Source organism: Dipodomys merriami, unplaced genomic scaffold (genome assembly GCF_024711535.1).
Source record: "Dipodomys merriami isolate MVZ:Mamm:240054 unplaced genomic scaffold, mDipMer1.0.p SCAF_3403, whole genome shotgun sequence".
NCBI lineage: Eukaryota > Metazoa > Chordata > Mammalia > Rodentia > Heteromyidae > Dipodomys > Dipodomys merriami.
In genome coordinates, this window is record NW_027204942.1 from 6,523 (window position 1) to 18,972 (window position 12,450).

General features: G+C 52.2%; 1 protein-coding gene across 1 annotated transcript; it reads left to right on the forward strand.

Moving 5' to 3' along the window:
• Nucleotides 1–594: 594 nt before the first annotated feature.
• On the forward strand, nt 595–12,264 carry LOC138803574 (solute carrier family 26 member 9-like; the record flags this gene model as incomplete). Its single annotated transcript, XM_069987639.1, has 5 exons — nt 595–669; nt 8,291–8,433; nt 11,325–11,464; nt 11,566–11,676; nt 12,089–12,264. Coding segments are annotated over exons 2-5 (552 nt in total), but the record flags the coding sequence as incomplete, so codon positions are not given.
• Nucleotides 12,265–12,450: the final 186 nt, after the last annotated feature.

The window sequence follows — 12,450 nt, forward strand, 5'->3', positions numbered from 1 at the left end:
TGTCACAGGGTCAGGAAAACACCTGCGAACCAGGTTACAAGCCTCCACAATGGGCGCTCAGGGCCTCCTGGACATGCCTCATCCCCTTCCCCAGGGGTGTTCAGAGGTCCACTGCCCCCCCCCACTCCCCTAGATCTCAACCTTCAAAGCAAGGGCCCCACAACCCCACCCCTCAGGGGGCCTCAATGGTGCCCATTGTCCAAGAGGCTGTTTGGCTTGACCCCCAGCCCAGCGAGCAGCAGCACAGCAAGCTCAGAGTGGAATCTGCCTTGTGCCCCTCCTCGGTTGGCCGCCTTGGGGGAGCCTGCCGGGCGGGGCCCCACTGAATGTGATCTATTGTCTTTGGGGTAGATTTAGGAAGTGCCAAGCTCCCATCAAACAGCCCTGCTCCCCAGGTAAAACAAAAAAAGGGCTGTTCATTTGGGACCTTTTCCCCTTATCTCCTTTTCCTATCTCCTCAGGCTTAGCTATGGTGTAGTGTTCAAAACCACTTCCCCTCTGAACCAATCAGAAGCCGGGGCTCACCCCGTGGCCCTGGGGTGAAGTTATTTATAAACGCCTCCCTGGATTATTTGAGCACAGTCCTTTCACACACCTCAGGAACACCTTTCGGCTGCCCGCTGCCCAGACGCACCTGCAGCCCTGCCCAGCCAGCTCTGTTCACCTGAGGTAAGCCCCACCCAGCCCAGCCCAGCCCACCCCACGGGGCTGGGGTCATCCCTGCAAGAGGGCGGGCACTGGGGTAAGAGAGAAGGGCGAACAGGGACCAGCCAGTCACGCAGTGGGTATGTGCCAAGTGGGAAGGGCACTTTGGACCCTGAGTTTGAGAACAGCCCCCTGCTCATCCCCTTGGACCTGCCCATTGAACCCCCACTTCTGTGTAAGGGCTTCAGATGCTGGGAAGACCACATAGGCAAAGGCTAGGATGGGGGAGACTACTAGACACCCCCCACCCCCCTCACCCCCGCCAAAGAGTACAGTAAAACAGTGATCTCCTCCGGCAAGCCTTCCAGAAAAGAACGGTGGGTAGTGAGCCTTCCATGGGGCGCCTGCCTTTGAAGCTGCTGGCGCTGCCTCTCCCTCTCTTTCAAGTCCTGGAAGCAAAGAGCTCTTAATGTCTGGCTCATAGGCTGCTCCGTGTGTGCAGCCCTCTCCCCCTCCTTCTGCGCACAGAGTTCCTCCTGCTCTCGTTCACCTACCACCAGCTTGGGCCCTTAACGTGGACTTCACAGATTCTCATTTGTCCTCATTAAGCTGCAAAGCTGGAAGAAGCAGAAGGAAGGGAAGAATGGAAGGGGAGCAGCTCTGTGAGGCAGGGGAGCAGGGCCCAGGCCTGTCTCACAGCTCCATAGACCTCCAGCTTCTACCCGGCTCAGCCTGTAGCTCTTAGGGGTCCCAAGCCATCCTTGAGCAGCCCGGATATTCCTGGAAATCAACCTAGAGGGTCTTCAACCCAGGATAAGCAAATCTTTTATCATTCCAGTACTAACTGCCCACTCAAACTTGGTCCCATTGGGTCTGCACAACAGGAGGAAAACCAGCTTAGGGGTGTGCCCCTCATCTCCCCCATCTAAAAAGGAGATCAGGTAGAAGAGAGTTTCCCCTCCTAAATATCTTCACTCACAAAGACAGCCCCTCTCCTAGAACCCCATGATTTCACACACATGCACACACACAAACACACACACACACACACACACACACACACACACACACACACACACACACACACACACACACACACACACACACACACACACACACACACACACACACACACACACACACACACACACACACACACACACACACACACACACACACACACACACACACACACCCCTCATCCCTGTATTCAGAATGTGGCAAGAGCTTTCCAAAGACTGGTTGCCAGCTCTGAAGCTCATTTGTTTAAGATCCTGGGGCAGAAATGGATTCTTTTTCATCTTTTAGTGCCCCGAGACTGGCACATGTCAGGATAGAGTGAGTATGTGTTAAGATAGGCAGCCAGAGTCAGCTTGCCCAGGGAGTAGGCATCAGTTTGACACTGACCAAGCTCCAAAGTGTGAGGGGGTCACTTCTTGGTGGATGGAAGCTGAGCTGGTCTTACCTCAAGGCCAAAATGGGCTTTGGTCCTGATTCTTGAACCTTCATAGGTCTCCTTGTGAGGACTTCCAAGACTAGACTTCTAGAAGCTTAAAGCTTAATCATGTCTCAAGGATCCCACGACCTTGCTCAGGTCTCACTGTTGGAAAGTACTACCTAATGCCTTGCCTCAGTTCCTTCTATCAGAACCCTTTTCCTTCAATTCCTTCTGCCGGAACCCTTTTCCTCCTGGCAGCCTCTGCCTGCCTGTCCCCAGCAAGGAGAGCAGGGAAGAGGAAGAAATAAGGAGTGGAGTGAGTGGAGTGAAGACTTGGGGTCAGAGCAATACGATCACAAAACAACCAGAAAGAGGACCCGTACTTTAGGGACATCCTCATCTCCTCTGACATCACCCAGAAGACAATTAGACCAAGGCAAGGAAGAGACTGGAGATCTACCCAGGAAACATGGGAACCGCAGAAAGAAAAAAGGAAAGCTTTAGAGGTGTAGAAGCCTCTACAGCTTCCTTCCTCCCTCCAGGGACAGAGACTCCAGCTGAAACCCCTTCCTCCAGTTCCATCCCCGGCTCACACCCTGACCCTGGCCAGACAGAGGTTACCCTTTCCCCCAGGGGGTCTTACAGTGATGGCAGGAAGGCAGTGGGCAGCCAGAGCCACGGGGAAGCCTCAAAGTGACCTTTCCTCTCCCCAGAACACAGAGGCCAACAAGGTAGAAACTAGTGATAAGGACACAGGGGTAGTTGGCCAAGCCAGGGCTACTCCCATGTCTGGCACAGTTGCGTCAATGAACCCCACCACACACACACACACACACACACACACACACACACACACACACACACACACAGACACACACACACACACACACACACACACACACACACACACACACACACACACACACACACACACACAGCCAGAGAGAAAGTCAGTAGAGGTCAAGATCCGACCTCAGACCTGACTGAAACTTCCTGCACTCCAGATATCCTGCCCTTTGCTAAAAAATATTTACTGCTTTTCTTCCCTGCCATTCTGGCAATATCTGGAAGGTTAGGGGGCCGAGAGCTAGGGCAGAGGGGTGAGGAGAAGCCAAGCAAGAAGAAGTTATTTGCCTGAGGCCATGCAGCAAGACAGAGAATCCTCAGATGTGATCACAGTAATAATAATGGTCAGAATTTATTGCACACTTACCAGAACCAGGCACCCTTCCAAACCTCTCCATGCATAATCTCAGGCACTAGGCCTGAGCCCATCTCTGAAGATAGCAACAAAAAACCTAACCAGAAATGTGATCAAGATGAAGTCCCAGTGGACTTTTTGCAGGCACTTACTATAATGGGGGAGATGGGGGCGGGGGGAGAGGGAAAAGGGGGGAGAGGTCCCACAGAGTCCATTTGCCTTTTACTCTCCTTCCCCCTGATCCTCAGTCCCTCACTCACCCAGACCATCCCCCACATTTCCTACTTTCTACTCTCCTCCCCTTCTCTCCTTTTATCCCCCTGATATTCCCAGCTCCCCCTGTAAGTCCCCAGCTTGTTGGAGACGGAGGTTCCTTCCTTCCACGGTGGGGGAGGGGCAAACCACCTTTTTTTGTGCCTCAATATTGTCTCAGGTCACTTGCTCTTTGCTCCTGATCCTATAGGGGGATGAGAGGCGGCCCCCTGGCCACCCCATGTGATGGGTGGAGCTCGTGAATACACCTATGGCAACAGAGCACTTGACTTTTTTTTTTTGCCATCACTTGCCAGGGCTGTGTGTTTAACTTGGGATCAAACTGTCATGTCCGCCATGCCTCCCTCCCTTTCTTGCTGTCACTTTCACCTTCCCAGTCCAATTCAACCCCTCTGGGGGTAGGACCCCACAGCTGTCTTAGCGCCCTGAGGATTCCCACCACGTATCTACAAGAGGGGAGGCCCTCCTCACCATGCTAGCTCGCCCTTCCCCTCCATCCCCGTTTCCTCCACACTGCAAGGCCTGAGGGCTTAGTTGGGGATGAAGCGGACTCCCCTACTATGCCTCATTCCACCAGAACCCCTTTGCAGAATTAGGAAGTGAGGGTACTCCTCACCAGGAGCTGGGGCCACTCTGGAGCCTGTGGAGTTTAACTCCATCATTGTCCTGGGCTAGCTGAAGCCAGGTGGGAGGTGGACTCCAGGCAGAGCCCTTGGCAGGAGAAACGAAACTCAGAAGTTCTGTCTCAGGCCGCCCAATGGCCAGGAACAGGCACTGTGGATGCCAAAGCAGGAATCACCATTCCCCCTGGGAGGTCTGGAGCCCCTTCTGCCAGGAGCAGTTGAGTAGGAATCAAGTTCTGGTTCAGATCCATTCACCTCTCTCCAAGACTCCATTTCCTCTTTCACCAACCTGTGCCGCCCTCAAGTTCTGGTCAAGACAGAACTTCCCGATTCCAACTGGCTGCTGTGTTTTCCTTCCTTTGTGCAGTAGGTACAGAGGGGTTGTTAAAGCTCCCCAGGCCTTGTCTCTGGCTACACCCCGTTCCCAGAATGAAGTGAACAAATCATGGGAAAGGAACAGGTGTTGGGTTGCTGTAAAACAAGGGGGCTTTTCCCCTCTGCTAGTTTGTGACACAAGGGACTCTCCAGTGCCCAGTCCCCAACTGGAAGGAATCCTAAAGAACCCAGTGGGCAGAGGAGACCTGAGTCACCCACCTGCTGTTCTCTGAAGGATTTCTACTGCCACGCCCCTTTCTTCCCACCCTGTCCTGATGGACAGCTAGGAATAGCCAAAGCCAATAGCAGTGTACGGGCTGGACAGGAGCCAAGAAAGATTCAAGGGGACTGAGATCACGCAGGGACAAGGCGGTCAGGAGAGGTTTCGTGGATGAGAGGACAGAAAGGAGCAGAGGAGGAGAGAGGAGGAGGAGGAACTGAAGCCGTTCTCAAGGAAGGGCAGGTCTAGAATGGCAGAAATGAGTCAGGGCACCTGGAGTGAGGAGGAAAGTCTGAACAGAACCTTGAGCTTGTTAGAGGTGCTGAACAGATCCATCTGGATGGTGCAGTCACCCAGCCAACAAACCTACAGAAGCCAGCGACACCAGGCCAGAGGATTAAATAATAATAGTAGTAATAATAATAATAATAATAAATACCATGCCAGAGGATTTTTTCAAGTCAAAAATGCCAAAATAAGGAATTTGGACTGATACTCCTCAAACCTAGGAAGACAGAGGCCAGAGAATGAGTGAATAGTCCAGGTATGAAGTCCAACTTGAGCATCTGGTGCAGAATGGAGACATAGAGGCAATATATAGGAGAGAAAGAAGGAAGGAACGAGACTGAAGAACTGAATGTGAAGGCTGAAGGGGGAAAGGGCAGGAGGACTGGGTGGCAGAGAGAAAGAAAATGGGGAACTAAGGAAATGGGGAGAATTGTTGGGGTAAAACAGTTGAAAAGGATGAGATATTAATAGCACCCTACCCCCATAAGTCTACTACTGGAACAGATAGACTTTGAAAGCAGTCTGGGTGAAAGCTTCAAAGGTCCTCGCTTGCTGGCTAGCATGGAAGTAAAAGCTTCAAAATGTCATTTTCTACAGGGGTTCTCCTTTCCTGCTGTAGCCTACCTCTGTGTGTGTGTGTGTGTGTGTGTGTGTGTGTGTGTGTGTGTGTGTGTGTGTGTGTGTGTGTGTGTGTGTGTGTGTGTGTGTGTGTGTGTGTGTGTGTGTGTGTGTTGGTACTGGGGCTTGAACTCAGGACCTGGGTACTGTTCCTTTGCTTTCTTTTACTCAAGGCTGGTACTCTAGCCCTTGAGCCACACCTCCACATTGGGATTTTGGTGGTTGGTTGGAGACCAGAATCTCATAGACACTTCTGTCATGGTGGCTTCAAACCTTCATCCTCAGATCTAGCTAAGGTTACATGTGAGAGCCACTGGCACCTGGCTCTGCCTTGACATTTTTTGTCATCTCTTTGTGTGTGGTCTGTGGCCTGGGACCCACTCCCTAACTGAAAATGAGCCTATTTCTAAAGCCTGGTCCAGAGCTCTGAGTCCCTCCCCTACTCATTACTCCCAAAGAGCAAACAAGCTAGAAAGTCAGACCCTGGACAGGGAGGAACGAGCCCACCTTACCTCATGCAAGGTGAAGGGTGAAGGCCTGGAAATGGTCTTTCTATAAGGAAGAAAGCTACTCCCCACTTTAATAATAGTAATCATCGCCATTACCATTTATGGAGTGCCCAGGAAAGGCCAGGGTGCTCTGCACACTTGATCTCAGTTAATCCTCATAGCAACTGCCTATGACTGTTATTATCCCATTTACAGATGAAAAACCCTCTGAACTCAGGTCCTTCTGGCTCTAAAACTCCAGCTATTTGTTTGGTGCCATTCAGCATTTGTCCTTTGGAAATGTCTCACATGCCATGGTTCTCGCTCATTTCTGCCCATGTCTCCTCCAAACACCATTGGATGATTCACTCAACAAGCATTTGTAGCGTCCTTACTAAATGCCAGAGGTTGGACCCCCGGCCCCCAAATTATCTTCCATTGGGTAGCATCGTGGAAGTCCCACCTTTATCTGTCAATCTCAATGGAGGTCCATTTCATCACCAAAGGACCTGGATGACCCAACCCAGGTGCTTCAACTTGAGCACAACTTTGCTAAGGGCAGGAACTCACGTTTGTATCATTCTTTCCATTTTACCTAAACACTTCTTGATGAACTGGTTTGATTTTTATAACTACTCTGTGAGAACGGAGCCTGCCTTCATTTTGCTAATGCGAAATATGAGGTTCAAAGAAGCAGTGTTGCTAGGTACCCGTACACCTAGCTACTCAGGAAGCTGAAATCTGAGGATCAAGTTTTGAAACCAGCCTGGGCAAGAAAGTCTGTGAGATTCCTATCTTCAATAAACTACTCAGAAAAAAGCAGGAAGTGGCACTGTGGCTCAAATGGTAGAGTGCTAGCTTTGAGCACAAAATGGCTCAGGGACAATACCAAGGCCCTGAGTTCAAGCCCTGTGACTGGCAAAGAAAGAAAGAAAGAGAGAGAGAGAGAGAGAGAGAGGAGGGAAGGAAGGAAGGAAAGAAAGAAAGAAAGAAAGAAAGAAAGAAAGAAAGAAAGAAAGAAAGAAAGACAATGTTACCATGTCTCCCTCCCTCGTAAAGCCAGGATTTAAGCCAGGTTTCTGGAACCTTCCACAAAAGCCATCCAGCAGTCTACACTCCTCTGCTAACCTCCCCAACCCCCCAGGTCCTCCCATAGGGAGTCCAGAGGCATCCCCAACTGCCACCCTCACCCCATGGGGTTACACCTGTCCAACCTCATCTCCAATCTTTTTCCAAACTGGCCACAGCCACTACATACACGCCACTTCCCAAATATAAGTCCTCCCTCCTAGCATCCCCATCAAAGCAGCTCTTCCCAGCTCTAGGGCACAGGGACAGGACCAGGGACTGGAAATTAGAGGAGGGAGGGGAGACAGGGAGAGAGAACTCCTCAAGGGCCCTGGCACCCAGCTCTACCCAGCTCAGTTACTGGAGTGCCAGTAGGGTTGCGCAAAGCGCAAAGAGACCAGTACACAAGGGTGGGGGAAAGGCTAGGCCCAGGAAGCTGTGGGAGAGACTGCTGGCAGTGTACCATGTTGAGTTCCCCCACACACCATTGTCCCTCCTGGGGAAACCTGTTGGTGAAGTCCTAGTGTCTTATTCAAGAAGGTCCTCCTGAGGTCAGCTTGGTCACCCCCTGCCTCCGGGCAGGCTGTTTTCTCTCATTATTCCAAGCTGACTGGCTACAGGGGGTGAGCCTTTCTGCCAGGGAAACTGAGGCCTAGAAGGAGAGTGGTTTGTGGGGGTGGGGGTCACCATAGCCATCCGCTCCAGGTGCTGAATGCAGTGGTGGCCTCTACTCTTGTGTTCCCATCTCCCTTGAGCCTGGTGTTTGGCGGGGGTGACAGTGATGTCACAGGTGTGTGGCATGCCAGCCACGTGCTGGGCGCCAAACAAAACAGCCAGGGCGAGCCGTGTGTATCATCAGTGCTCGGAGAGGAAGGCACCAAAAGAAGTGAGTCTGGCAGAAAGACTTGACAGAGGGAGGGCAGGGAGGCACCTGGCTGCACGGGGGCGGGGAAGACCAGAATAAATCTTGGCTTCCCTGAGGACTAGACAGAGAAGGCCCGGCTGGCACTGAGTGATGCCCCTTCACCCTCTCCTCCTCTGCTTTTCCCCAAGCTCATAAATGCCCCAGACATGAGCCAGCCCAGGCCCCGCTACGTGGTAGACAGGACTGCGTACTCTCTTACCCTCTTCGATGATGAGTTTGAGAAGAAGGAGCGGACGTACCCAGTGGGAGAGAAACTTCGAAATGCCTTCAGGTAATGTGGCTGAGAGCCCAGACTCCTCTTTGCTCTGCTCCTTACCAAAATGGGATAGGCCTGCTCCACCAGGACTCTAAGACTGGGCTTAGGGAAACTGTGGGGAGGAGAGGGGAGATTCTGAACCCAGAATTTAAGAGCTTAACACCTCATCCATCTGGGACTCCTAGAGAGGATAAAGAGGAGGATCAAGGACGACCCACCATTTCAGAAGGGTTACCCTTGGCCACTTACGTGGGGCCTTCCCGTTGTCTTGATCCATCTCTCGAGTCTTCGAAGGAGCAGTAGATGGACACAGCTTGACATGGAGAGTAGGAGGCCTCAGAGCCCCTCCCCGTGCCCTGCTCCCTACTTGCCCAAACACCTGACACTACCACCACCCTAGATATACCCTCTCCTCTCTTTTCCTCCTGGGTCTAGAGAATTCCTAGAGGAGGCCTTAAGTTCCTGGGTGCTTTGGAGCCTTCCATGTTGAGATCTTCCCAGCCCCCAGGCTCTTTCTGTTCTCTGATTCTTAGACTGTGGTGGTACAGAATACAGCCTCGCCTCAGAGGAAGGGGCTGCCCAGAGGCTCCCGTACCCACTTCCCCACACAGACCACCCCCAGGAGCCCGAGGCCACAAGCTTCACCCTCTCTCTTCCCAGACTTCTGGCAGGCCTTGTGCAGGCCTGGCTGCGGGTTGGTTTCCGCTCCCTCGTGCCACTGAGGAAACAGCTGATTCAGTTACCTGGATTGAGGTCACTAGCAGGGACTGAAGTGGAGCTGCAGGTGGAACTGGTTCAGGCTAGGGGAATCACCCACTTGAGATTTTTCTCAAAGCCCCAGCCCAGTCCTGCGTCTCTCAGGAGGCTCCATCTCTGCAGTTATAGTCAAGGCCTTGGTGTCCAGTGCCTGGCCACTCACTTCCTGTAGCTGTGCCCCTCAGGTGTGTTTTACCAGCCCTTGGATTTAGTCTTTGTGCTGGAAAAAGCATGGGGATCTACTGTTGTATTCAAAGGTTGGGGTGATAAAAAGTTATAAAAGAGGCAGGGAGCTGACAATTCCCATGTTGCTGGCATAGGAGCCTTGAGCAGTGCCTGGCACACAGAAGGTATTCCCACAAATACCTGCTGAAAGAATGTCTAGAAAGCTTATCCCTCCCTCCACTTCCCTCGGGGCCTCTGGGGCCTCTGGGCAGGTGTTTGGCATCTGTTTCTAGCTCTCTTCTTTCAGACCGTAGATTGCTTTGCCCAACGTATGGCCCGAATTGCACGTAAAGCTGCGCATGAATGAGCCTCTGAGTTATTATTCTTCCCCCAGCCAGCTGTCTGCTTGGGAGTCCACTTTTCTCTGTCACAAAGAAACCTAGTAGAGCCCTTGCAAGGGTTGGTTCTCTCCTCGGACAAGGCTGTAGGGGTGGATTAAACAATTTCACAAATAGACCTCCCCTTCCACCGTCCAGAGACAGGACAGGCACCCATGTACCTCAGAGGAGACAAGCAGTAAGCCACTCTTCTACAGGATGTTATTGGGGACAGAAAAATCTGCCTAGATTTTTTTTTAAGGCACAAAGCATTGTCTGTGTCGGTTCCAGCCTTGGGTGACATCCAGGAGCCCCAGTGTCAGGGAAACTATTGTTGAGCAACAGCAAAAAGCAAGAATTGGTGCCGAGCAGAAAAGGAAGCTTAATCAGAGGAGGGCAGTGAGTCACCAGCTGGGTCCTGAGTATTTGAGTTCCTTCACCTGGGAGAAGAAAAGCAAATCGCCACCCTCTTCCTGTCATCAATCTACCGGCTGTCCACCTTGAAGTCATAGGCCCTTGTTCCCGCCGCTCCTGGGTTCCCATGAAAAGCTTTCAAGGTGTTCAACAAACAGGGAGAGCATCAGAACTCAGTACTCTCTCCTCAATGGGGGCCAAGGAGTGGCCCCTCCATTCTCTCTTCCTCATTGGAGAACTCGGGTTGTGGAGCCATCACACTAAAGGATGACAAGTCCACAGAGAAGCACCTCAAAGAACCTGCCTTTGGGAGAAAGTTCGAGAAAGAAGGCCAGCAGGCAGCCATCACTGAGACTGCTGTTCAGTATTAGCCATCCATTACTTGTGCAGTCATTCTTTTATGCAACAAGTGCGCACGGGGCATGCTTCTGTAAAACACAAGGTATGCGAGAATGCAGAGACAGACTACTTGTCACATGGGCTTTGCTTACTAGAGACAGTTGAAGGACAAATAATTACAACTTAAGTTGCAGCTGGAACTGTGGAAGACCAGGATGAGGCCAGGCCTATGTTCACTGAGGAAGGTAGGATCTCAGAGGAGCTTTTCCTGGACAAATGTCACCTGAGCTGGGAACCTGACACCTCAGAAGGCTGAACTACCATGAAAAGTCGTACCTGGAAACCAAGTCTTATTGCGTTACCAAGTGAGGAGCTAGCGGTAAAAAGGCCTCCAGCTGATGCTTTGCAAACTCTCCAGAGAACGTTCCTGCTGCTGCGTGCCAGTGGTTCATTCCCATCTGTAATACTAGCTACTCAGAAGGCTGAGAGCTGAGGCTCACAATTCGAAGCCAGCCTGAACAGGAAAATCTATGAGACGCATCAATTAGCCACCAAAAAGCTGCAAATGGAAGTGTAGCTCAAGTGGTAAATGCCAGCCTTGAGTGAAACAACTAAAGGGTAGTACCTATCAAGCCCCAGTACCTGCACTGCACTGCACACACACACACACACACACACACACACACACACACACACACACACACACACACACACATACACGAAGCTTCAGCCTTCTCCCCTGAGTTTTCCTGGCATTCAGCACCATATGGACACTCAGACTCCTGCCAGATCTGAACAAATTGAGAATGAGTAAGATATTATCATCCCTTTCCAACCTGTCCTCTTCCCCTGCAGGTGTTCCTCGGCCAAGGTCAAAACCGTGGTGTTTGGGCTGCTGCCTATCCTGTCCTGGCTCCCCAAGTACAAGATCAAAGACTACATCATACCAGACCTGCTGGGTGGACTCAGCGGGGGATGTATCCAGGTGCCACAAGGTGCCTGGGCTCCCCCACATTCTCCCACCTCCACCCAGTCCCTCCGTGACCACTGTAAGCCAACCACACTCCTGAACCTTTCATCTCTTTGTGCCCTGCAGGCATGGCATTTGCTCTGTTGGCCAACCTTCCTGCAGTCAACGGCCTCTACTCCTCCTTCTTCCCCCTCCTGACCTACTTCTTCCTGGGGGGGGTGCACCAGATGGTGCCAGGTAAGGCCTCTCCCCTATCAGCAGGCAGGGTGACCTGGTTGGGGGGTGGGGGAGAGGAGGGAGAGTACCAGGTCTTTGATGACCTTGGAGAAATCACTGAGCTCAGTTGGCAGGGCCTCGTCCGTCTTCCTCTCTGGAAGGAGAGAAGGGCTTCTTGGCCAAACAAGCCATATACTATATAAGCTGAACAGATGTGAGAAATCTCCATCAACCCCCCAGGTGGGCCCTGGCAGGCCACTGCAGGCACGTTTGGAGTTGTCTGGTGCTAAGAGAGATGGAGCAAAAGGGCCTGGTCCTAGGGCTATGCAATAATCCTTCCCCCAGGAGGAACAATGCAGGCCTGGGCCCCTGGCTGGTTTCCATGGGTGTGCTCCAAACCTCTGATTTTTGCTGACTGGGTGGGGCACCACAGGTACCTTTGCCGTTATCAGCATCCTGGTGGGTAACATCTGTCTGCAGCTGGCCCCAGAGTCGAATTTCCGGGTCTTCAATAATGCCACCAATGAGAGCTACATAGACACAGCAGCCATGGAGGCGGAGAGGCTGCACGTGTCAGCCACGCTCGCCTGTCTGACTGCCGTCATTCAGGTGAGAGGGGCAACCCCCCAGCCCTGTCAGGGCCTCACCTCTGCTGTCAGACCGCCCTGGCCCTGCCTCAAAGCCCCCACCCCATGGGATGCAAAATCTGACTTAGGGCTCTGACTCCCGTCTCTTCCCTCTCCCAAGGCCAAAGAGGTCGGAGTGCCAGGCACCAGTGGTGCATGCCTGTAATCC